The sequence below is a fragment of the Giraffa tippelskirchi genome, chromosome 5, assembly GCF_054371585.1.
Source record: "Giraffa tippelskirchi isolate mGirTip1 chromosome 5, T2T-mGirTip1v1.2.pri, whole genome shotgun sequence".
Taxonomy (NCBI): Eukaryota; Metazoa; Chordata; class Mammalia; order Artiodactyla; family Giraffidae; genus Giraffa; species Giraffa tippelskirchi.
The window spans coordinates 34,588,888-34,615,592 of record NC_137279.1 but is presented as its reverse complement, the minus strand read 5'-3'; the positions used below and the strand labels follow the sequence as shown (position 1 = coordinate 34,615,592).

At 39.0% G+C, this 26,705-nt stretch overlaps 1 protein-coding gene across 25 annotated transcripts in view; it reads left to right on the top strand.

The window, feature by feature from the left end:
• Positions 1 to 26,705, top strand: part of RERE (arginine-glutamic acid dipeptide repeats) — a 408,969-nt gene that overhangs the window by 158,282 nt on the left and 223,982 nt on the right. For all 25 annotated transcript variants that reach the window (XM_081490478.1, XM_081490468.1, XM_081490475.1 and 22 more), the window contains one exon: positions 20,646 to 20,716. In XM_081490478.1, coding sequence (XP_081346604.1) covers positions 20,646 to 20,716 — 71 coding nt within the window. The remainder of the gene's footprint in view (positions 1 to 20,645; positions 20,717 to 26,705) is intronic.

The following is a 26,705-nucleotide window of genomic DNA, read 5'->3' as shown; positions in this document are numbered from 1 at the left end:
ATATAGTTTTGATTCTCTTAACTCTTTCTTTAAATAATTCTAAATCTTCTCAGGGACAGAAGATGCATATCAATTTAAGGAGATAATTACCACCAAATTGAGGTTACTTAATTTTTAATCCTCCTAGGTTGAAAAGATAGTACCTACTAATGGAAGACATTTATAGTCACTAAGTCTCCATCTTCAAAACTGTAAAAGGAGATGGCTTCTGACCTCACATAATCTAATTCTTTGACTATTCATAAAAGCCTGCAATTCTTTTATGATTGACTGCCTGACTCTTTTAAAAATTTATTTTGAAAAATTTCACTTTTGGTTGTAAAAGCTGTTAAACATGACAGGACCCTAAGATATGTGTGCTTCCTCTCCAAAGATGAGGGGCTTTGATCCCAATTAGGATCTCGTGTTCTCTTTTCCTAGGACTCGGTTATCCTTGTGGATATTTAAAATGTTCACTGAAATGTTTGCCTGCTGATGGTGATGACAGCTCATGAAGTTATGTGTGACACAAGAGTGGGCTCAGGCAGAAACTTCCCTAGCAAACTGCTTTGCTTGTGCAAATGCTCAGAAAATATCTCAGTGAAGTGTGGAAGCCGCACGGAACTTCTGGCGAAGGTTATTTTGAGAGGGGACATTACTCTGCTCTCAAACACCTCTGCTGTGATGTTAATGTGGCTACCGTTGAGCGTAAGGTCTGGCTGTTCAGGGGTCCTTTTGGATGGATCAGTCACGATACAGTCCCAGGTCTGCAAGGACTTGCCTCCAATTGGTTTCAGAGAGCTTTTCTTTTGGTGGAAATGGTTACCAAGTTTAGTTATTGCTCCTTCAAACCCTCTCTGAGTGTTGTGGTAAACACAGAAAGCCTTTTTGTGGGAGGTGGGGAGGCATGTCTCAGTAGAATCTACATCTTTCAAGGTCATTTAAAGCATGTTTATTTTTTTAAAGATTTTTTTTGATGTGGACCATTTTTAAAGTCTTTTTATTGAACATGTTACAATATTGCTTCTGTTTTGTATTTTGGTTTTTTGACTGTGAGACCTGTGGGATCTTAGTTCCCCAACCAGGGGTTCGAACCCACATCCCCTGCATTGGAAGGCAAAGTCTTAACCACTGGACGGCCAGGGAAGTCCCTTTAAAGCTTTCATATGAAGGTAAACAAAAGGGAGCAGGATGCAGGGCTTAACAAGAATGCCTTTGAACTCAGTATTTTTTTTTTTAATTTATTTTTAATTGGAGAATAATTGCTTTACAATGTTGTATTGGTTTCTAACATACATTAACAGTATGTTCAACAGTATGAATCAGCTATAGGTGTACTCAATATTTTGATAAAGAGACTTAAAAACACTCCTTTTTTTAAATTAATGGTGTGTCCACTTGCCTGCTGGTGCCCTGTTCATACGTCAGAGAGCGAGCATACCTGTTCCACTTTCATTTCCCTGTTGTCCTCTCTGTCAGGTTCGCAACATGGTTTTCACAAAAGAAAGAGTTTAAGAAAAATGATAAAGGATAAATGAATGGTAAAGAAGTTCAAAAAGAATAGATCACCTGGATATTAGAAGGCAGATGGATTTCATGTCCTGTTCCAAGTGATCCAGGCTGAATTCAGTCCGTTTGGAAGGAGTGCTCCAATCAGTTGATAGCATTGTTTTTGAGTGCAGATGTAGGAATGTTTGCCATCTCTGATCTAGATTCATAAAATGAGCTGAGTTTTCAGCCCAGATGGAAAATGTGACAAGAAACGTAGAGAGGCAGTGCTAGAGGCACTCTCTTATCCTCATAGGCATTGCCTGAAAGGTTGTTTTGTTATTTTCAGGTCAGAATGCTTGATACTAACCACTGGAAGAATTCTCGAGCATTTTATAGCAGGAGGTTTCTGAGCATCAGTTCAGTTCAGTTCAGTTCAATCTCTCAGTCGTGTCCGACTCTTTGTGACCCCATGAACCGCAGCACACCAGGCCTTCGTATCCGTCACCAACTGCCGGAGTCTACCCAAACCCATGTCCATTGAGTTGGTGATGCCATCCAACCATCTCATCCTCTGTCGTCCCCTTCTCCTGCCCTCAATCTTTCCCAGCATCAGGGTCTTTTCAAATGAGTCAGCTCTTTGCATCAGGTGGCCAAAGTATTGGAGCTTCAGCTTCAATGTCAGGCCTTCCAATGAACACCCAGGACTGATATCCTTTAGGATGGACTGGTTGGATCTTCTTGCAGTCCAAGGGACTCTCAAGAGTCTTCTCCAATACCACAGTTCTGAGCATATGTGTCATTAATAAATAAGAGACCTTTTGCAAGATAGTCTTCTGTGGGGTAAATTTTACATTGTCAGCTGAGCTGCTTAACTTGTTTAGTGAGCATTTCTAGAGCAGTGGTCGGCAGACTCTTTTGTGTAAAGGGCCAGAGAGTAAGTATTTTCAAACTCGCTGTAGGCTTCACAGTCTCTGTTGCTACTACTGAGCTGCCCTTGTGGCATGAAAGCAGTGACGGCTAAGATATAAGTGAATGAGCTGGCTGTTCCAATACAGCTGTATTTATGTACACTGAAATTTGAATTTCATGTAATTTTCGCATGTCAAAAAATATTCTTTTTGTTTCCTCTCCAACCATTAAAAAGTGTAAAATCCATTCTTTGCTTGCGGGCCTTACAAAAACAGGCCGTGGGTCAGATTTGACCTGTAGGCCATGGTGCTGACCTTGGTGCCGACCTGTGTGGGTTTCCTGCCTCGGCCTCTGGTTCTGCCTGTTTCTGTAATCTTTAAAATTCTTCCCTCGCCTACTGTTTTATACTACATTAAAAAGCATTATTTACTTTCCCTTATCCAGTTAAATTAAAAAATAATTTTTACTTGTCTGTATTGTTGAAACCATTTAGGTATTAAATTTGAACTTTTTGTTTTTCCTTTCAAACTCTACAAGTCATGAAATGATCCCTTAGAAATAAGCTGTTAGAATCGTGGCATTTTGAAACTGTGTTTGTTTGTTTTTTTAAAGAATGTATGTAGGTATCCTCTATAAAGAATCTAAATAGAAACTGAATGAGAAAAGAAAGCCAGTTAGTTAAGATGTTATCATTATATTCTGGCACAGACCATGACTATCTTCAGAGGTGTTGTGTTGTTACCTCGAAGCTGTGTCTGTGTGTTGGGGAGTCTTGGTCACTGGTCCAATGTAAAGCAAGCTAAGAGCTTTGCGGTGACTTCTGTTCCAATGGAACCTAGAAAAACTGGATAACTCAGCAGTGTGGGGAGAGATCCAGTGGGAGGTGGGGGTTCTTTTTGAATCTCCAAGCTGGATACTAAAATCAGCGTGGTGGACTGAGACGAATAGAGTCCCAATCACAGTGGAGCAAGATTTATACTTACCTGGAGTCTAATTGGACTGAGATTCCCTGCGGTTCTGTTAAAATCCTCTGCCCTTTTGCTTAGTGAGCAAGTGTTTGAACTCTTAAGCTCTTGAGGTTTAGCTTTTCCTGGCTCAATTAATTGTTAAATGTTCCCTTTATTATAATTATACTTTGATGCCTTGCTTTGTGGTAGTTGAGGAAATTGCTGAAAAAGTTGTTTAATCTGTTATACTCTGTCAGTTTTGTAAAACGCTCTTTTTAAAAGGAAACAATTTTGATTTGAAGTGGCATGGTGGTATTTGGGTTGGATAACATCATTTAAATAGAAATGTAGGAATTTGGCTTCATTCTTGACAGAGATTGGCTTGTATTTGACTTTGACCCATGTGTTTGTCATGTTTCCAGATATTGCCTTTTATTTATTCTGACAGCTTCACCAGCTGAGAAAACCAGACTTTCCACAATTAAAAATAATGTCTGTGAATTTAAAGAGGAAGCAGTATATTGTTCTTGGAATTACTTTAAATGTATGTATGTAAAATTATTTCTTTCCCTTTTGGAAAATGTTTAAATATCTCAGAATAGATACTTGGGTGCCTAAGTTTTGATTTGGAGCTGAGTACCCTAAATATCAGAAAAAAAAAAAAAAATCACAGGCTTTTCTTTTCTATTCCTTAAGTTAATGCTTAAAATGCGTGGAAATGGATAAACTTCCAGTCACTTTACTGAGTCTATTAAATTCATACACAGTGACTCTTTATCATTATGTTTGTGTTAACTATCCAGTACTTTTAAATCTTTTTCATTATTTCAGTTATCATTATTTCATTAAATATGTGTTCAAACTGGCTAGGTAGCAGCATATTGCATGTTACATATGAAGTATATTCCACCATTTGTTCACTCATTTAACCCTTAAATTTATTTTCTCACATACCTCTAAATTTCCTTATTCATCTGCTTTCGCAGGGAATGCCTTTTTCAATGATGTCCAGTGTGATATTGTGTAAGTGTAATGTGTAAAATGTGTAAACCAAACTGTAAAAGGCACAGATAGGGTTATGTTATGTTCTGTTGGAAGGCTGTAGATGTTGTTCTGCTTTCTTTGTGTGCTTGACAGATGGTGTGCTGTCACTTTAGACTGATCAGTAGAGATGCAGTGAAAATACGGTTTTGGGGGGCATTAGATTGTGGCTGTAAGTTCCTTTTAAAAAGGAGAAATGGATTGAGTTTATAATACATGCTTTTAATATTATTTCAGTATGTTGCTTTTCATCATTCTCAGCTTTTACGTTAACGTTTTAATCTGTAAAGCTATGCATAGCTGTTCACTCTGCAGCAGGCCATTATTGTCATTAGGGGTGTTTAGTTCTTAGACTTTACTTTTCCTGAACATCCCCTGGGTGCTAGTATCATAAAACATAGGTACTGTACAGTTACCAAATTGAATGAGGGAGTGTTAATACTTTGTATAATTACAATTTTTTCTCTTCAGTAGAGGGAAAGAAAAGATCACAAAATGTCACACTTGATATGTTGTATTTTTATATTGTCAGGAACAGTTGAACTGAAAAGTAGTTATTTATGATTTAATTACCTCTGTTCACACCTAAAGTTTTCAAGTTTGTATCTGAGAATTAACTCTGGCAGCACTTAGACTTGGGGAAATTATACTCCTTCCTTATAAGGAATTTTGTGCCTTATATTTCCAGTTAGACAATGATTTCCAGTTTGCTCTCTGTACAGGCGAGAAAGACATTTTGAGGAAGAAAAAGCCTGGGCTATCTTTCAGGCTTATAAACTAGAATGCTTTCAGGGTCTGCCACAACTATCCGAAAAATACATGTTTGGCATCACTGAGAGCAGTCTTTTTAAAAATTGCATTTGGCATTCAGGTCAGGATTGGTGGATGCTAGTTGTTGTAGCGACCATCAGTTTTGTCATGTGTTTTACTTCTGTTATCTCCCAGCTGCCAGGATTCTCAGTGCTGTGGCATCTGATAAACTGACATACAGATTTTCAGCTCTCTTTTCAGCATCATTTCCGTTACTCAACTTCTGTAATGATTAGAGGGACTCCATTTGTATGTTCTCTTCTTGGAATTTACCTGCTGCTTTTCACCTTTGCCCCATGAATGCATTTATAATATTTGGTTATAGGTGTTTCTTTTTATTTTTCCCCCATATTTTCCTTCCTGCATTTTTTCCCCTTGGTTTTGACAAACAAATAATACTTTTTTTTTTTAAGGGAAAAAAATCGAAATTCAGATAAGTAAAAGTAAAGCCACTAAATCATTGTTAATATTTTGTTGTATGGTCACTTTATTTAATAAGTGTGTGTAGGATTATGTTGTTCACTGTTTTGCAATAATGCTTTCTAACTTAACATGTCTTGAACTTATTGCCATGTCAGGAATTATCAGTCATTGTTGCTTCTCATTGAAACTGGAATTCTTAACCTGGGGTCCATGACCTAGGTGACTGTGAATAGAATTCAGGAAATTGTGAACTTGAGTGGGTAAACAAGTTGTATCTTTATTTTCACTAATTTATTGCATTTAAAATGACCTTTAGCATTCATTTCAATTATGAAGTTAGGCAGTAAACCATAGTAATATTTGCAGTACCTTTTACATCAATATAAATTACAGATATTCTTATGACATCATGTAGAGAAAAACATCTGAAAATAATGTTTATGTTCATCACTACTTTGAAATTATGGAGGCTATTAGGGGAATAATCTAGTAAGTCTTATTATTTAACAAATCTATAAAGAAGTACATGTATTACATTGCAGTTTTTTTCTCATTTTGTGACAGATATTTCAATACATGTTTTTGTGAACTTAAAGCTTTACTTTTTGGTGGAGATTGACTGTATAGATTGCTAAAGGCATCCATAATGCACAGAAACATTAGACATACCCACGTCAGTCGATAGATACCATAGTAAAACTAGCTATATGTAGTTGGATTTTAGGCTATTTCCATTATAAACAACACTGCTAAATATTTATCTATTCGTTTCTGCTCACTTTCTTAGAAGTGAAATTTCTGAGTTAAAGGGTGTATCTGGACTGTAGCGATTATTAATAAATTGCTATTACAATTCTTTTTAACTAGCCCTGGTGTACCATAGGACTTTGGCCTCTGCAAGTGACTGAGTTTGTGGTTTTCAAGTTGGAAAAATGTTCTCTAGGTAAAGCAGGAGACTCATCATCATCTTTAGGTAGTAAATCTTCACCTCAGAGAATGGCTCCGACACATTTGTGCACTGTTTTTTATCCACAGTTAATGGTGTGGGAACGAAGAGGTAAAGCTGTGACACTGTGTCTTCTTGCTAGTGTCAAGTAAAATATCGGGTATATTCTGAGAACTTAGTGTAGTATGAATTCTGGTCAGCCTTAACTTTAATATAGTGTTGCAGAAAATTTGGTTATCAGTGGTCCTTATATTTTTGTTGGAGGAGCAGCCACATATTCTCTGTAAAGAAGTCCTAAAATCAAAGTGGAAGAGAAAGGAGGGGGCCTGAATGGTGCCTTTAGGACACCATGAATCTGCCCTCCACACAAAATGCCAGTCATCTTGTAGAAGAAGCAACGATCTTTTATTCCTACTTGTGATTCCTTGGGGTAGTGTCATGCTGAGAACTTGCCTTAGCTGAGAAGTCTCTCTAGGAACGCAGCTGTGGGCTTTGTTCTGCTTTATGTCATCTGCCTCTAGGACCTGATTCGTAATCTCACTGGAACTTAATCGTTTATGCTGGCCAGTCAGACTATTTGAGTCATTCTAGCAAGAGTGTTAAGTATTGTGTTTCTATACATTTGCTGGGGTCATCTGTTTCTTCCTAGCTTTCCTTATTAAAAAAAATTAGAATATTTTCCCTAAATCATTGTTTTGGATGTCACTCTGTTCATGAATGTAGTTCATTTATTTATATTTTTCGACATTTTGTTAATTGTTTGTTTTTGGCTGCGTTACATGGCTTGTGGGATCTTAGTTCCCCAACTAGGGATTGAACCTGGGCCGTTGGCAGTGAAAGTGAGACGTCCTAACCACTGGACTGCCTGAGAGTTCCCCATGAATATGTAATAATTTAGAGATAATTTCAAAATAATTTAGAGATACTTGTGTACAGTGGCTAGAAGTGCTGAATTGTGAACTAGTGAATTCTTGGTCTGGTTCTTTAGATATGTCAAAGAATTGGCTTCTCCATTCTGTGTGGCCTCTGTTCCCATGTCATCTTGTGATCCATCTCGTGCTCCACCTTAAGATGGTGTGTTTGTCTTCAGGCCATCAGGAAGACTAAGAAAAGAAGGGGCTCCTCTTCACAGGATTCAGTTTCCAGAAGTTGAAATAATGTGCCTGCTTATATCCCATGACCAGAATCTAGTCATGTGACCATACCAACTTTAAGGGAGGCTTTCAAATGTGATCTTTTTTCTGAGAGGCCATTGGCTTATTAAACATCAGCTCTTCTTAAGGAGGAAGGCAAGAATGAAATTATACACAGCTAGCAGTCTTTGTCACTGGGAATAAGAAGCAAGCACAATTAAAATGATCAAAGACATAAAATTATTTGCTTTGATGTCTAGCTCTAATGGGCTTCCCTGATAGCTCAGTTGGTAAAGAATCAGCCTGTAGTGCAGGAGACCCTGGTTCAATTCCTGGGTTGGGAAGATCTGCTGGAGAAGGGATAGGCTACCCACTCCAGTATTTTTGGGCTTCCCTTGTGGCTCAGCTGGTAAAGAATCCACCTGCAATGCAGTAGACTTAGGTTCGATCCCTGGGTTGAGAAGATCCCCTGGAGAAGGGAAAGGCTACCCACTCCAGTATTCTGGCCTGGAGAATTCCATGGACTGTATTCCATGGGGTCGCAAAGAGTCAGACAAGACTGAGCGACTTTCACTTTCACTTCACTTTCACTAGTTCTGATATTAGATAGTGAACATGTCAAGGGAAGGATAGTGTTTTTATTCACCTCAGTATCTGTAGCACTTAGCTGGTGCTGACAATAAGTCTGTGTGAATGTATTATGAGTTTATGATTTTCTTCCCTTAGAGTATGTTTATCTTTTCTTAGCTTTAATGTAATCTTGACAAGATTTGCCTGTTGCCACTTTGGTTAAACTAGCTTAAGGAGATACCTGAGGGAAGAGCCTGGTTGGGAGCATGCGTGCACGCTCAGTCAATAAGTCATGTCTGACTCTTTGTGACCTTATGGGCTGTAGCCCGCCAGGCTCCTCTGTCAATGGGATTTTCAAGGCAAGAATACTGGAGCGGGTTGCCATTTCCTCCTCTAGGGGTCTTCCTGACCCAGGGATCGAATCCATGTCCCCTGCACTGGCAAACAGATTCTTTACTGTTGCTCTACTAGGGAAGCCCCAATGACTCAAGAGGTAAAGAATCCACCTGCATTGCAAGAGATCCAGGTTGGATCCTTGGGTCCGGAAGACCCCTGGAGGAGGAAATGCCAACACACTCCAGTGTTCTTGCCTGGGAAATCCCATGGACAGAGGAGCCTGTGGGCTACAGACTAGGGTCACAAATAGTCAGACATGACTGAGCATGCAACCCAACTTTGGTTAAAATGAAGAAGTCTTAATCTGTGCCCCATTCCCCTGCAAAGTTCTGATTTATTTTGTCTCAGCAGATGTTTCAGAACATGATTTTTTTCAAGGTACAAATTACAAAAAGCACAACTCTCATTAAGTGTTACATTGGCCCAGAGCAGCTGCACTCATTTGCTGAAGTGTGTTGAGTACAGTTTGATATGGAGCATCTAGAGCTGCTTATGTTTTGAACAATAAATGAAATCTCTCATCTCATTTCAGGAATCAAGAGGCATTTAGATACTGTAAATCCTGCCACCTTGCCCAGATCTTTGCTAATTTTGATGATAAAAGTGACAGGTGGATGGCAGATTACCAGGCAAGATCCTGCCAGTACCTCCCCCAATGATGTATATTGTTATAAAGCAAAATTATTACATGTAGAATCCTGAGGTGATAATTAAAAATTGTCATGTAGGTGAAACTCTCCCCCCCCAATACCTGTTGAATACTTGTAAGATGCTATTTATAATTCACAGTGAGTTAAAGATCTTTAGTGAAAATATGAGGTCTCAGTATTTTAGTCACATGAAAGTGACTAGATAGTTTAAATTATTCTTAAAATATCTTCAGTCTTTGACTTTAATTTTTGAAGAAACACATGACCAACCAATAGTAACTACAGTAAAACCCCACATGAAAGCTGTAATGATTTAAGGGAGATAGGGAAGAGGTATGGGTAGAGTAAGAGAGTCGGAACAGGCTTCACTTGCCCATAGGAGTTTATATAAATCAAAGCAAATGAATAAATTTGAGGCCTGCTGAAGTGGTAATATTCTTTGGATAAGCTAGTAGAATTTCCTGGGGTTTGTTGGATGTCAACTGTGGTATTCAGTGTTTTATTCATCAGCTGATAATGGAAGAGCACACTCTTTCAACTTTGTGCAAGGTGTTGTGGAGGTAAGAAAAGGCAAGACACGAAAGAAAACAGGATGCCAGTCCCTGATCCTTCATTTTATGGGGAGAAATTACACTCATTCAAGTGAGTCAGTAACAGGCAGTTACAGGCTGTTTCTTTGTTAGTAACAGGCAATTGGGCAGTACCACCTGAATTGGGGAGGACATGAAGGACCATGGGAATCTTGATTTAGGACTTGAGTTTGGGTGGAATTGCAGTAGGACCAAGTAGAAGTTGAGCACCTCTAATAGGGGCAGCAGCCTGAGGATGGGGCATGATTGGAACATGGTTATAGGACAGTTAAAAACCAGCTGAGCGGATGTAGACATTGAGCTGAAAAAAGGACTGAAAAGGATAGCTTGTGGTTTTCCTTCTCTTGTTTTTGTGTGAGTTGCAGTCTGGCACTCTGTGACCCTGATGTTTATGGTTTTGGGGCAGCAGAGTCTGGATGCTTGCCTTATTACTTTGTGGGTTTTGATTTGAAAAGTTTTTCTGAAGGTGCTTTTTTGCATGGTTTTTCTCTTTTAAACATCTCTTACACATCTGTGTGGGTGCTTAGGTGAAAGACAACTCACTCAAAAAGAAAAATCCTTCATGGGACTGTTGTGTTATCTGGTTAATAAAGCTCAGAAGTAAATTTCCGTTAAACAGAGTATCAGTTCAGTAATGGTATTTATTACTGTGCACTGTGTGCATTATTTATTTGTCTAAATCCATAAGGTAAATTTAGCCTTCTTTTAATAAATTTCACTTATTGTTGGCATTGTGACTGATTTGAAATATGAAAGAAAATCATCCAGCAGTTTGCAAAGGAATATATAAGGTAGAAAATTTTAATCTTCAGTTTTGCTAGTTTACAGAAATCTGTAATAATTGAGCATCTCTCTGTTCAGAGTGATAAACTTTCATTTCCCTAGTCTTTAGTTACAATTTAGGTCCTAACTCTTTCTGGAAAGTTGGTAGTAAATATTTGAGAGGGAAGAAATATTAAAAGAACACATATATTAGTCTTACCAAGAAAGCTTATAAGATGTAGATACCTATAAAGTACAAAGAATAATTGGTGTGGGAAATTTTGTAGGTTGATGCTTGAATTGTGGAACAGTTGCTTTTACAAAATTGAGAACTGCAGACTACAATTAACTGTCATTAATTTCGTTGAGTAGAAATATGTTCCATTTACTGTACAATCAGGAGCCAGGCTTGAATGAGTTTAAATTGATGAAATCTAAATTATACTGACAGTCCATTAAACAGTAGCAGAAAACCCGTAAAGAAAATGGATTCACTGTGATACCAGTTTATAATAAAATCATTTGCCAAATAAGAGTTATAGCCAGGCATTGTGAATTCTCCTGTGTATTTCCAGTGCAAATTGGTTGAACCATTTATTGTAAAGCCTAGACTCCCAGCTCATTGTTTTCTGAAAAGGAGCAGGCAGTGTTGCTTGAAATCCTCTGCAGAATGTGACCCCAGCAGATCAGACTAGCAATTTGTTTGTTGTCGGCCATGTGGGAAGAGAAGCATCTTCACTCCAACCTACCTGTCACTGGCTATTTTTTCCTGTGAATGCTAGGCATAGAGCTCCTGAAAGTGTTCGTCTCTCTGTGTCGGTTTCTTAAATGTACATATTTCAGCCACATTTTAGTTGTAATCTTTATGGCAAAGACATTTCCACCAGCAATCATCTTCTGCTTAATAGGGATTTTATAGCAGAATTTATTTTTGACAAGATTCACTGAATTGGAGTGAATAGACTTGTTACCTGCCATCTCAAGCAATAGAAAGGGTATGGGGGTGGGGGAGCAGCAAGAGTGAGAGTGGTCTTGGAATTCCTTTCCCTTGCGTCTCTGCTGCCCTGAGACACTGCTTTGGTTTTGAAAAGGGACACCCCCTGCTCCCAACCCTGCATGCCTTTCCCCTTCTTCTACATTTCCTGTATTCTCTTCCAGCACCTAAGCTCTTTACACGTGCACTAGAGAGATCTGCATCATTTAACTGGAGTTTGGATGTAAGGCTGGCTAGAATCTTTTCCACAGTAGGAATTCAGTATGGGTCACAAGGAGGGCTTTTAAGGAACACTTTTGGAATAAAATGTAGTGATGAGAGTGCTTAAAATATTCTTTACTTGAGTAGTAAGAGTGTCAAACCATCGCTTTTATTTAGCATATCAGAATAACTAATAAGATTTCTGCTGTTGGAAGGATCATCTTGCTTTTTTTCTTGTTTTACAGAATTTTCAAGTCCAAGTTGCATGGGTTTGATTTGGGAATGGGGGGGAGGTCTTGCAATGGCAGTTACTCCAGAACAATCAGCGTTACTTCTTAGTGTTAGAAAGATAATTATCTCGAATCAGTCTTGAAGCTTTTGATGCATTAGAAGATTTTCCAACTCCTAGAGAAGAAGAGAGAGAGAAATGGAAAATTGAAACAAATTTGCAATTAGTTTGTTTTGACCTGCTTCTCTACCCCCTCCTACCTGCCAGCTTGATTTTTCTCAATTTAATTTCCTGTTGGCCTGTTAATTCCCTGTTAGCAATGAGGATAAAGACAGGTAAATATTGGCTAGATGTATACAGTGTTGTTTTTAGACAAAAATCTGTGTAAACTTTGTAGTTCTAGTTGGGAATTTGTAGACAAATGGGTACATGGAGTTTGAAAAGGAAAAAACCAAGGACATGTGTTACCTGAGATCTTAGAATCTTTAAGAAGATGTTACTAAGCCATTTTTGGTGACTGTTTTCAGAGTCAAACATAGGGTAAGGGTAATGACATGACTAACAAAATTTCCTTTTAACAGAGGTGCCATTTACCCAGTTTTTGTTTCCTTTTCCCTTTTCTCCACTATTCCCAGACAATGCTAGTATTCCTTCCCCACAAAAGAATCTAGCAGAAAGCTAAAAGTAGTCATCCTGCAATTGAGTTATTTCTTACAGAAGTATTCATTAGGAAGCAGCATCGTTTATGTTGATATTGCTTAAGAGCATAGTTTTACCGCTAGAATCTCATATAGCTTCTTTTCTGTTTTAATATTTTCATTCAATTCATTTATTCCTCTATAGTTTTTAAGTGTTTATCATACCGAAGGTGGTATATTGTTTATAGAGGTGAAGTATGGTGACAGGTGTGACTAGGGGCCCAAGGTGAGAGGCTCTGAAGGAGGCTAGATGGTATGCTGGGATTGGGGTTTGGGTCTTGGGGTTTCAGCGTTGTTTCATGGGTGTGGGTGTACAAACACACACACTTCTGTATGTCGGAGATTTGGACACATCCTTATTAACTAGCAAGATGCTTGTGGACTTTATTTTGCAGTGTTAGACCCACCGCTTTTGGCTGATGCCGTGGTTCGGAGTGTGTGGGGTGGAGGAATCCTGTGTAAGAGGAGGGGAGAGCCAGAGAGCCTAGCAGTCCCAAGGGTCAACCTCCTCGGCCACACAGTGCCACCCAGCTGGGGTCTCGGGAATTTGTCAATGAGAAAGGCTTTGTTGGTGCATACTCTTTATAAGGAAAGGTTTTCTTTTGGAAATTATTTAGGGTGGCATTGTCACGCTTCGCAGAGGCGTGAGAAGGTATTTCAAAGGTTAACAGGGAGAAATACGTTCCTGGAGAGGGAAGTTCTTGCCTGGGCCGGAGCCCCAGTCTGCGACTCTCCCTCTGCTCCCTCTGCGTGCCCGATGTGTGAGCAGTCAGTGTCCATTGTGCTTGTGAGGAGGCTGTCAAGAAGGACGCTGGCAGGTTCTTTGTGTTTCAGGATGACAAACTGCCTGATGCTTCAGGCTGTGGTTTTTACCCATGAGAGGACCCTACTCTTCCTCTGTTTTCATAGACCTGCTGATTTGGTGAGGGTTGAAAAAGCAGAGAGAAATTTCTTTGCTTCTAGAATCTGCCTTTGAGTTTTGGCTGACTTCTCTTCTCCAGCTTAGCAAACGCTGTGCTGTTTGCAGATGGCACAAGAGATTCTTGGACACAAAGCTACGTTGAGGTTGTGAAAGACGGCCAGAATTGCCCAGTTCAATATCATTGCCAAATCATGGACACAGGATTTGAGGTAACTTGGTCGTGTGATCAGTTTCCAGGCAGAGGCTGCATGTTAGAAAACAAATCTTAACCTCGACCCATGGTTTCATTTCCAGACACCCTCTGGTAAAGAGAAGAATTTGTTATCATGTGTTGTTTGGAATAATTGATATTGATGGTAATAGCACCACTCATTTTTTTCTGTCCCATTTCAGGCTTGCTGATTTTAAGATTAAAAATATATATATATTTGCCCTGCAGCAGCTGTTAGCTCAATCTGGTAAATATGCATTTTCATCTGGGCAGTTTTAAAAATGTGCATTATGCACTTAATGGATGGATCGCATCAGTTTTGCTCAGTTCTTTCAGAATTGCTAGCTTGCTTTTTCTCCTTTAAAGGTTCTTTTTTTTATTATTATTCTTTTTTCAAAAAAAGGTATCTATAGTACTTGTGTTGACCATGGGGAATTTTCAGGTTGAGGATCATTGATCCAACGGAGTGAAACCAGTTTTATAAGCAGCTTCAGAAAATCCACACTCTCATAAATTACATGAAAAATTTTGGCAAATCATTTTGGCTTTAAAAGGTTACTGGGCATGTATTCAACTGAGATTTTAACGTTGCTATTGACTTACATTCTCATCATTTCCTTCCCAAATAAAACCACTTTATTTTTGTGCTAACTGTAAACACATATATAAAGTTACTTTCTTAAATAGCTGCTTAATTAATGAGACAATTGGGAAATACTTCTGAATTATTTGGACTTTTTTAACCGTATTTGAAGGATTTCCAGGTGGCACTGGTGGTAAAGAAGCTGCCTACCAATGCAGGAGACATAAGAGATGTGGGTTCAATCCCTGAGTTGGAAAGATGTAGGAGGGCATAGCAATCCACTCCACTGTTCTTATTTGGAGAATCCTGTGAGCTGAGGAGTCTGGTGGGCTGCAGTCCTTAGGGTTGCAAAGAGTCAGATATGACTGAAGCGACTTAGCACACATGCACACAACCTTGTTTGAGAATCATTAAAAGCAATAATAAGTAGACCTGTGTGTGTGTGTGAGAGAGAGAGACTTAAATTCCAAATTGCTTCTTAGAATATATTCTCTTGTAGTTGGATTCTCCTATTCTTTTTACTGGGAGGGTTAGAAAGAAAAATTTAAAAATTTAAAATTTAAAAATTTAAAAGAATAATTTTTCGTTCTTTTATTTTTAAAATGACTTTAGAAAAGTCAGATCAAAGCAGCGTATTTTCCCCCCATTCATATGGCAAGTTTGACATGGTGTTAAAAATTTTAATTCGTGTCAAGAATTTAATGACCTCTGACCTTGGTCATTCTGTGTGTTATGATCATTTATGTAAATAAACTCTTAAGTTTTGTCACTTAGTTTTGAGGATAATTTTGAAGATATTCTCAATCTTTTTCACTTCTAAGCTTCAAAATATTGATAGAGTTCAAACGTGGTCCACTGGAGAAGGGAATGGCAAACCACTTCAGTATTCTTGCCTTGATAACCCCATGAACAGTATGAAAAGGTGACCTCCCCAGGTTTATAGGTGCCCAATATGTTACTAGAGAAGAGTGGAGGAATAGCTTCAAGAAGAATAAAGAGTCTGAGCCAAAGCGAAAACAGCGCCCAGTTGTGGATGGGACTGGTGATGGAAGTAAAGTCTGATGCTGTAAAGAACAGTACTGCATAGGAACCTGGAATGTTAGATCCATGAATCAAGGTAAATTGGAAGTGGTCACACACAGGAGGTGGCAAGAGTGAACATCGACATTTTAGGAATCAGTGAACTAAAGTGGACTGGAATGGGTGAATTTAATTTAGATGACCATTCTATCTGCTACTGTGGGTAAGAATCCTGTAGAAGAAATAGAGTAGCCCTCATAGTCAACAAAAGAGTCTGAAATGCAGTACTTGGGCGCAATCTCAAGAATGACGGTGATCTCTGTTCATTTCCAAGGCAAACCATTCATTATCACAGTAATCCAAGTCTAATGCCCCAACCACTAACGCTGAAGAAGCTGAAGTTGGTATGAAGGTCTTCACGGTTCTCTGAAGACCTACAAGACCTTCTAGAACTAACACCAAAAAAAAAAAGCTGTCTGTTTCATCATAGGGGACTGGAATGCAAAAGTAGGAAGTCAAGAGATACCTGGAGTAACAGGCAAGTTTGGCCTTGGAGGACAAAGTGAAGCAGGGCAAAGGCTAACAGAGTTTTGCCAAGAGAATGCACTGGTCACAGCAAACACCCTCTTCACAACACAAGAGACGACTCCACACATGGACATCACCAGATGGTCAATACCAAAATCAGATTGATTATATTCTTTGCAGCTGAGATCAAATTGCCAGAGATCAAATTGCCAGCATCAGTTGGATCATAGAAAAAGCAAGAGAATTCCAGAAAAGCATCTACTACTGTTCCATTGACTATGCTAAAGCCTTTGACTGTGTGGATCACATTAAACTGTGGAAAATTCTTAAAGCCATGGGAATACCAGATCACCTTACCTGCCTCCTGAGAAACCTATTGGCAGGTCAAGAAGCAACAGCTAGAACTGGATATGGACAATTAGACTGGTTCAAAATTGGGAAAGGAGTACGTCAAGGCTAAATATTGTCACCCTGCTTATTTAACTTATATGCAGAGTACATCATGTGAAATGCTGGGCTGGATGAAGCACAACTGGAATCAAGATTGCAGGGAGAAATATAAAAAACCTCAGATATGCAGATGACACCACCCTATGGCAGAAAGCAAAGAAGAACTAAAGAGCCTCTTGATGAAAGTGAAAGAGGAGAGGGAAAAGGTTGGCTTAAAACTCAACATTCAGAAAACTAAGATCATGGCATCTGGTCCCATCACTTCATGGCAAATAGATGGGGAAACAATGGAAACAGATTTTATTTTCTTGGGCTCCAAAATCACTGCAGATGGTGACTGCAGCCATGAAATGAAAAGACACTTGCTTCTTGGAATAAAAGCTATGACCAACCTAGATAGCATATTAAAAAGCAGAGACATTATTTTGCCAACAAAGGTCTGTCTAGTCAGAGCTCTGTTTTTTCCATTAGTCATGTATGGATGTGAGAGTTGGACTGTAAAGAAAGCTGAGCGCCTAAGAATTGATGCTTTTGAACTGTGATGTTGGAGAGGACTCTTGACAGTCCCTTGGCTAGCAGGAGATCAAACCAGTCAATCCTAGGGGAAATCAGTCCTGAATATTCATTGGGAGGACTGATGCTGAAGCTGAAGGTCTAATACTTTGGGCACCTGATGTGAAGCATTGACTCCTTGGAAAAGACCCTGATGTTGGGAAAGATTGAAGGCAGGAGGAGAAGGGGATGATAGAGGACGAGGTGGTTAGGTAGCATCACTAACTCAATGGACATGAGTTTGTGCAAGCTCCGGGAGTTGTTAATGGACAGGGAAGCCTAGTGTGCTACAGTCCATGGGGTCGTAAGGAGTCGGACACTGCTAAACTGAATTCACTGACCTCTTTTACATATAACTTACCTTCTAGTTTGAAATCTCATATCTGGATTTATAATTTTTGGATCAATTTGGTTTGCCATGATAGCTTTTTAAACAGAGGTAACTTTGTATCTAGTAATAAGACATTGATATGCAAATTCCATATAACACTCTTCCTCAGGGCAGCCTCCAGTAAGACCACAGGGAGGTGTTTAGGTGAAGGTTTATCAGTAGTTGTCCTTCACATCATGTGTGTTCTCTAGCAGATTTATGCTCAGGTATATTTATAGATGTGGTTTCCCAGTTTGCTCAGTGGTAAAGAGTCTGCCTGCTAAATGCAGGAGATGCCCTTTTGATCCCTGGGTTGGGAAGATCCCCTGGAGTAGGAAATGGCAACCCACCCCAGTAGTCTAGCCAGGAAATCCCATAGACAAAGGAGCCTTGTGGGATGCAGTCCATGGGGTTGCAAAGAGTCGGATACAACTGAGCACACACACCACCATATTTACAGATAATCATTTTCATGAATGTATCTTTGTAGTGAGAAATGAAAGAATATAGATTCTCTCTCCTCTTCTGGAAAGCTTTTTAAATATATGTTAATAGCTACTTTATGTCTTTATAAGTAAAAGGTTTATAGTAATAATGATTCTGTTGATTAAAAAATATATATATGTAAAGCTTTTCTTTGTGTAAAAAGAATAGAGTTATTCTTAATCCTTATTATCTAACCGTCTGTCATTTACTTCAATTCTGTCTCTTACCAACATCAGTATCAGACATCAGTCCTTTGGGGGAGTACAGAGAATGCAGAAATGAGTATGTTTCTTTGAGCTCAAAATTGATAGTGGACAGTGTAGACCACCTTGACTGTCAAATAACTGACCACACAGTGGATGTAAATTGTCAATATATTTATATAATATTAAGGAAATTTTTTTATCAGGGTAAGGAGATATTTCTTTATAGAGGAGCCATGAGAATTTACCGCCACTGGAGGTAACTCATTATATGGCTGCAGGTGCTTGTAAGAATAAAATAGTAAATAGGGTTTGATGTGGTCAGGCTGTGGGCTTTGGTGAAGTTGAACAGTGAAGCCTAGGGAAGGTAATGTGTGATATGGGAGCAGAGCATCGAATACACCAAGCTTTTTTGTCGCATAAGCTTTAAGAATTAGTCAGAAAGTGACCTGTTAGTTTTGAAGTCAGTGACTAGAAGCTAGGTATGACAGTGTTGGACTTCTCAGGTGGTGCAGTGGTAAAAGAATTCACCTACCAATGCAGGAGATACAGGAGACTCGGGTTCAAGTCCTTGGTGGGAAGATCCCCCGGAGAAGGAAATAGACACTCCAGTATTCTTGCCTGGAGAATCCCATGGACAGAGAGAAGCCTGGCGGACTACAGTCCATGGGGGTCAAAAAGAGTCAGACGTGACTGAGCAAATGAGATGCATGAAAGTGGTATGTTATGACAGACTGAAAATAGTTCCTTTGTGGGAGGTGATAGGAAGAAGAGGTGTATGGGCTGTGATTTGTGTTCAGATTGAGTGAGGTGAATAAAGAATGGATGTCTGGAGATTTGAAGTGCTGGTAGTGGATACAGCAAGGATTGGAACATGGAAATTAAGAACCTTGGATTGTCCCCAAATTTACCCAAGTTGGAGCTACAGTTTTTATTTAAGGAATGGGTTTCTTCAGTTTTTACCTGAATACCAAATTAGGATCAGGAAGAGAAATATTTACCACAGTGGGAAGAATTCTCTTCATCCCTTCAGGTGATTAGCATGCTAGTGGATGTTGTCTGAATATTGAACAGCTTTTTTTCCCCAGCATCCTGGACTTTGGAGCAAGATAGAAAGTTCAGTCAGCAGTTCATTCCTGAACTACCATTTCATGTGCATTCAGATATTGAATTGCTGTTCTGGAGCCTACATCTGAGGAGAGAAATCAGTTGGGAAATTCTGGATGCCTAAATGTTTGATTTCAGATTTCTTCCTTTTCTGTAATGACTGTGGGCCTCAAAAATCCTGCTGTATTTCAAAAAGTTTCATGGAAGCAAGTGCCCTTCTATCTTCCTTGTCTGTCTGCGTCTGTCTTCTTGGTCTACCTCTTGGTGGGTCTTGCTGGTGCCTGTGATGGGACTAGGATTTCCACTGGATTGGGGACTCCAGATCTTTGCTTTTTGGGGTGCTGGGTATGTTGTGTTCTTAAGATGCATGAACTGGAGAAACAGAGGAATCTGCCTGGTTTGAGAAAATTCTAAGACATTGTTGTGACGGGTCATGAGGAAGATAAAACATGGCATTTTAAGTGTGGGCATTATGGTCACTGTCCCTGGAAAATGTGATTGACAGCAGATGCCATTACTTCTCAGTAAATAATACACAGACTTTCATGTCCTATGCTTTATGATGATCTTGGACTGTAGTGTGGAGAGTTTTTACATTCCTTTACAGCTACTGCTTTCCTTAAAATCATTACTTCTAAAAAAATCAAATATATCTTAGCCTGTCATTTTAGAAAGTAACCTTTAGACTCCAGCTGTTGAGAGCATCAGAAATAATTACCCAGCTACCGCCTTGTCAAATGTAATTTAAGAAAGTACTCTTCTTCCCTGTGGAAAATCTAATTTGGTTTATTTCATTCCATCTCTGATTGGCTGCCTTTGTTTTCTTTACGATTAGAAAGTAAAATATGTTTAGGTTAAAATTTAATAGAAAGTTACCCATGAGATAGTATATGGTTTTCTGTTTCTTTCTTTGTGTGGGTGAAAAGGTTATTGTAGCATGTTCAGGCTAGTCTTTTTTGCATATTTCATTTATTTCCTCACAAAATATTTATTAAAAATAAAGCAGTAGTTGGCAGAGCTGTTTGTCTTTGTGAAGATGGGGAGCATCTGTCTGAATAAGATATTCACGATTTTGTTTTGGTGTGTAATTACTTGAGTATGTAATTCCCTTTATCGAAGTTTCTTCATCTGATTATGGATAACCCCATGGGATTCCCATTCCCCTTCTTCAGGGCTGCTGGGAACAATAACTGAGGCTTTACCAATTCTTTAAATCATCAGCAAGTGATCAAAAAGAACTCGAGAGCTGTTGCCCTTTAGCTTAAAATTATTTGTAATTTAATATCACCTTTAAAATTTTGTTTTTCAATAAAAGATATGTGCTTTGTTATTTATTTATTTATTTATTTATTTACTTATTTATTTATGCAGTGGCTTTATGGGCCCTGTCTTTGTTCCCTTAAAGGTAAATGCCATTGTTTTAAATTTTCTTTTTCTTTTAAAGACTGTGTGTATATCGAGAGTCGGAGGCCCAACACACCGTATTTCATCTGTAGCATCCAAGACTTCAAACTGGTAAGCATCTTTTCATGTGCTGTTGGTTCTGCTCTGTGCTTTCTCCCAGTTCCATCGGCTGCCTCTGTTGATTGCTTCTTTCCATGTTGACTCGGTAACCTGCTCACCTACCTCTAAAGTGCTGACCGCTTGGTGACTACAGCACTCCAATCAGTCAGTAGGCGGCTTTGTATTAGTCACATTTAGCGTTAGAAAGCTCATCCCGCAAATAAATATTTCTGAAACTTTATTCCTTTGGTAACTGTTTTGACAACAATTTCAGAGATCCCCTTGAGTAGTTTTTTTTCTCAGCTATTGTGAAGAACCTGAAGTGAAGTGAATTTGGGATTTCATGATGAATTGGGGAGAGAAAAAGAATATAAATGGTCCAGAGATTATGATTTTCTGTGGCATACTTTCTTAGGCGTGTTAAGCAAATATGGAGAGTATCTTGAACCTTTTTTGGGGGAGTCTCCCAGGAGTGGAGGTTGCAAGAAGGAAGCCTGGCCTGGTGACAGAATAGCTACACTGCTTTCTCACTGAAAATCTTTCACAAGTACTTAAGTGCTGGGATTGTCTGAAATGAAATCTTGCTTTTTCAGTCCACTGGTTGTCAGACTGGGGACTTTGGATCCTTCAATATTTGTAGAGAGTTTGCAGAGGTCTGTAAATAAACATTCTCAGTGTTCAGTAAGTGTACCTTACACATGTCTGTATAACTCCTTTTCAAATGTATCAATATGCTTCTGTGATTTTTAAAATTAACTTATTTAATGACAAGACATAGTTAAGAATCATTATTTATTATTGTTTAGTATTTTCCTCAAACCATTGTTATGTGAAATACTGTAATTCGGGGATCTTTTGAAACATGATAAGAAAGGATTCTTGTACTTGAAGGTTATGAGCCGCTGTATACATTCTTAGGTTTAGAGGCATGCCAGTTGTTTAGCTTGGTAGAGATATACGTCAGTGTCTGTGAACGCCACATTTCCAAACCCTTCTGTGACTTCTGATAACACTTGTGCTCTGACATATACTGGATGTGATATTTCAGTCTAAGGAAAATAATGTTCTGAACTGTACATCTCTTTTTTAAAAAAAGAACATGTTTTGAATGATTCGAAATGTCCAATTAGTATATCCTATTGAGTTAAAAAGTTGCCTGCCATTTACTTTTCTTTATTCAAAAGTTATCACATGAGTAATACATGTGTTTTGCTACTTTAAAACAAAGTAAAACAGGCCATTTATGTCTAAGATTTCTTTATTTTTGATAGATTGCTTTTACCTTCTGGTTGTTTTACAAGGTGGCCTTGCAGTTTAATCTTGTAAATCAAATGCTTTCTGTTCAGAGTTTGTGTCAACATGAGGTTTTACCATTTTTAGAGGTCTCTGCTGTTTATTATATGTTGCCTTCCAGAGATGTTTTTTACAGACGCTGCACGGACATCTGTGAATCTGGGCGGCGGCCTCGTTTCATGAAGAGTTAGCTTTTGCTAGCGGTGCTGCCATTGCTCTCTGCTCATTTTCTTTGTGTGTGATTTTTACCAAATGTGTAATACCAGTGCACCATGGAAAAGATATAGCTGTGCAATCAAATTGCAAAGATATTTCTTTTAACTATTAGAGTTTGAGTCCCTTTTGTACAGGTTTTGCACGTTAGCAGGTGCCTTCATGTTTGAATGGTGTCTCATGAAATGCTGATTACAGTGTGCTAGCTGCTGTTTGGGGCAGTGGTTCCTGCTGAGCTACAGTAATTGCTCAGGGTATTAACAGCAATAAAAGCTGAGGGTTCTGTTGTCAAGATTGGTCTAGTGCAGCACATTAAAATGGTGTGGAAAGTGGGGTGCTATAGGTTTAGATGTCTTTTTCTAAGTCACATATGCTATGTCATGTGTTTCTGATTGAGTTCTGTATTCAGCACGTATTCATAGTTTTTGTGTAAGAAAAACAAGGATGATGAAGAAATACGTGCTCCTAGAAGAAATATAGTTATTGTCTGGTTACCCACTTTCTTTCCTTGTTTCTGACTACCACTTATGAAAAGATAATCTTACAGATGAGAATAATCATAGTCTTTCTTTCCTTCAGCTTACCCAACTAATAGGCGAAAAGATGAACAGAAGGAAATGTGCTTTGTTTCTTCGCAAGATTTTGCAAAGAAGAAACCAGGGTTGGTTTTGTGCACAGCAAATGCCACATGTGACAGGTGGAACCGTGGAAAGGAATAACCCAACAGCTTTGACATGTTGTTGATTAATTACATATTTTATCTTTTTTGGATTTGAGGTTTAACTGAGAGATGTCTTTCTTTGTTTATACCATAAATTAGAATCAGTCCTTTTATCATGGTGAGTGTCTGAGTACAAGGTGTGCTGGGGACCATCAGAGGCACTGGGGGAAGGCCCTTTGTAGGGGAGGAAGCTGAAGCAGAGGTTTGGAGTAGCTGTGCAGAGAGAGAGAGAAAGTGAGCTCTCTCTCTGAGTCTTGCTGCACTGGTGCTTCTTCCTGTTGGATTCTTAGATTACCCTCCTTGTTTTCTTTCAGTGAAGGGCCCCCTTCTTGGGGCAGCTGGAGGAGCTCTCCAGTGACTGTATCCAAAAGAGCCTGGGCTCACAGCAGCAAGCCTTTTCTTCTGCTGCACTCCCCCAGCTTTTCTCTGTCACCATGTGGCTGAGCGTGCACTGAGGGTTTTGTTCCAAGCCAGTATCCCCAGGGGCATTATGTGCCAGGGTGAGTTCAGATGTTCTGGGTTATTGCCAGGGCCTTCGACAGGCAAGCCTACTTTGTGTTCTCTGTTGAGTGTAGCTGTAACAGGACTGAAGAATGTAAGGCAAAGGTCCTCCCCTCAGGGGTCTTGGGTTCTGCCTGGACAGATGGTTGCGGTATAGTGGATGTCAGCCCTTGTCGGAGAACACTGGTAAAGACTGATGTGGAGGAAGGATCCCTTCTTTTACAAAAAAAGCAATATAATTCTATTTTTATAGGAACCCAGGCCTTAGCATAGTAGAATTAGTTTGCTGTCTAGAAATAATCATGGGTTTTGAGAATGCTGGACGGAGGTTACTGAGATTGGTAGATTCCATTCAATGTGACCCCACAGAGTTCCTCGTCTGGCTCTAAGAGTGGTGCTTCCTGCCTGACCCTTCACTCCCAGATGAGTGGTTGAAGCCATTCTTTTAATATCCTGCATGGAAATTCTGTGTGGATTCCTACTAGTTTCTGTTATTGATTAAATAGAAAAATTATGTTGCTTGTTTCCTTGAGTTATTACAGTTACCAATTCTTCAGCTATTTGTTACATGAAATTAATTTTCAGGTCAGATAGATAATTATTACAAATATTATTTTGAGCAGATACCACTGGTTCATTTTTGCTCATATTTGGTTTATTAAATAGAGACTCCTTGGAGTTGGGGACCTGTCTGTAGTGAATTTTCGCTTTTTCCAGTTGACTTTTAGGGCTCAGGGTGTTGTTACAACTCTTCATGGATGCGTATGCTCTGGTATCATTGTTGTCCCTAACAGCTTATATTCTCAGTGCTGATCCTGCGTGTGAAATAGTTAAGGATGCCTCCCACTCCTTACCTTGGCAAAGGCACACCTCCATTACTGCTGTGAATGTGGGGACTGAGTTATGTAACATTTAGTATCTGGTGTCTCTGTTTCATAGCCAAATGTGAGTGGCTGAGGGAGGAACGTTTGGACTTTCTTCCTAATTCCTGGCCTAGACCCATAACCCTACCCCAAAAGCTGATCGCCACAGTGCAACAGTCAGGGGCTTCAGCTTAGCTCCACTTACCATTGAAATTGCCCTCTCTCCACCAAAACTGAGTTTCTCAGAAGACTGAAAGCAATTAGCTGCTTTTCCTTTTTTAAAATGAAAGCTTAACTGAGAATAAATGCCTATATCTTCTTGTTTTGTTGTTAGAGACCTTTACCTAAACAATGCTGGGAGGTAAAGGAGGCTTCACTAACAGGCAACCTTGTGTGCATACATGTGTTATACACCACCGTTATTTAATCCCAGCTTGGCTGATGTGACCACTCAGCACAGAATATATGATGTATAGGCATTCATTGTAATGTTAGGTCAACCTTGTGTTGAAAACTCTCAGGGGAGGCAGGAAATGCACATTAATTTGAACAGGGCTAATTGAGAAGATTAGATGTTATTCTGGGATTGAGTTTTGGGGGATGGTAGAGTGCCTGGGTGGAGAGCTCCACTTGAACATCAGCTAGTCTGTTCATCAGTTGTTGTTTTCCATGACACTGGGCAAGACATTACACCTTCCTCACCTTGCTTTATTTACCTATAAAGTTGGGATATAAAGTGCCCGCCCACCTTGCACATGGCTTGTTTTAGATGAAAAGATCAAGCCTACATACTGGACAGTGCAGTGATGATTGTGACATTGACATTTAGTTGGTGCTCTAGGTTTAAGCTTGGTAAAAGCAGGTACTTCATCTGTTTTATTCATTGATTTATATATTGCATGATTCATGTAATCCATAATAAATATTTACTAAATATTGACTGAAGTTACACTTCAGTGGAAAAAGTTAATTGGATAAAGTTATCAAAAAACTTTAGTAGTCGTTTGATACACTGCATGCGTTAGCTACAAGTTAGCCTTTCGTTTATTAAACAGGCAGAAGAGATCTGCTTCTATACCTTGAGTTAGCCTGCAGTGTGTGGTATTTTATATATTTAAATAATTCTAAAAATACTTCATAAAATTCATTTATAAAATTTTCTTCAGGAAGTTTATGTGAACGTAGCCAAGGTCATAATATTTTTTAGGCATTATTATGTTCCGTTTTGAATTTTCTATATCACTGACTTTTAGCAAAGATGAATGATAGCTTAGTCTTATGTAAACATCCCAGGGAAGGCAGCTCATAGGAAAAATGCCTTTGGATGTGATGGTTTGTTTCTGTATGAAGCAGTGGTTGTTTTCTCTCTAGGGTTTTTGTAGTCCCTCAAGTTAAGCCTGCCAAATTGAGTCTCTCTGTAGTTTCTTTTTCTCTGTACCCTCTTTGTTCATTCCCTGTAGAAAGGTCAGTACCACTTGCTTACAGCTTTGTGACTTGAGTGTTGTGTGGGATAATGAAGTGAAAACCTTGGAAGTTTGTTATTAAGTATTTTATGCTTATAGAGTGAGGAGTCACATCTTAGATAATGGAAAGTACAGCAGAGACAGTTCTTTAAAGAGCTGTTTGTTTTTGTCAGTTTAGTTGTTCTCACCCGTCAGGAGTTGGGTGCCTTGGTGCCCTTCTTATACAGTGATTCCTAGGTCAAGAAAAGGTGGAGAGAAGAAGGAAATTTTGCTATTTGCAACAACATGAATGGATTTGGAGGGTACTTTGCTAAAAGTGAAGTCAGACAGAGAAAGACAAATTCTGGGTGATCTCACTTATATGTGGTATCTTAAAAAAAGAAAGCAAACTAGTGAATATAATAAAAAAAGCAGCAGAGAACAAATTAGTTGTTATCAGTGGGGAGAGGGGAGGGGCAAGATAGGGGTAGAGGCTTAAGAGGAACAAACTATTATGTACAAAATAAGGTACAGGAATATCTTGTACAATACAATATACCTAACATTCTATGATAACTATAGATGGAGTGTAATCTTAAAAATTAGGAATCACTGTATTGTACACCTGTATCTTATATAATATTGTACATCACCTATACTTTAATTTAAAAAAGATTCCAAAAACAAGGAGGAGGGTTGAGTTACTGACTTGATGCCAGAATACTCTTCTGAAGGCCACACCTTCCCCACTTCTTTTTTTAAAATAAAGGTCTTGGTCACTTGGTTGCTATCCATACGTATTGTGATAAACTGTAATGAGGTAGTGGACTTCCTCCATGCTGTGTTTGAAGTAAGCCACCAGTAATAAATATGTGTGCAAGGACTAAATGTCCTTTTCGCATGAAGTTTATAATTTAAGAATGGGATGAAGTCACTTGGCCCTGAGTGTGATGGTCAGTCAGATGCAG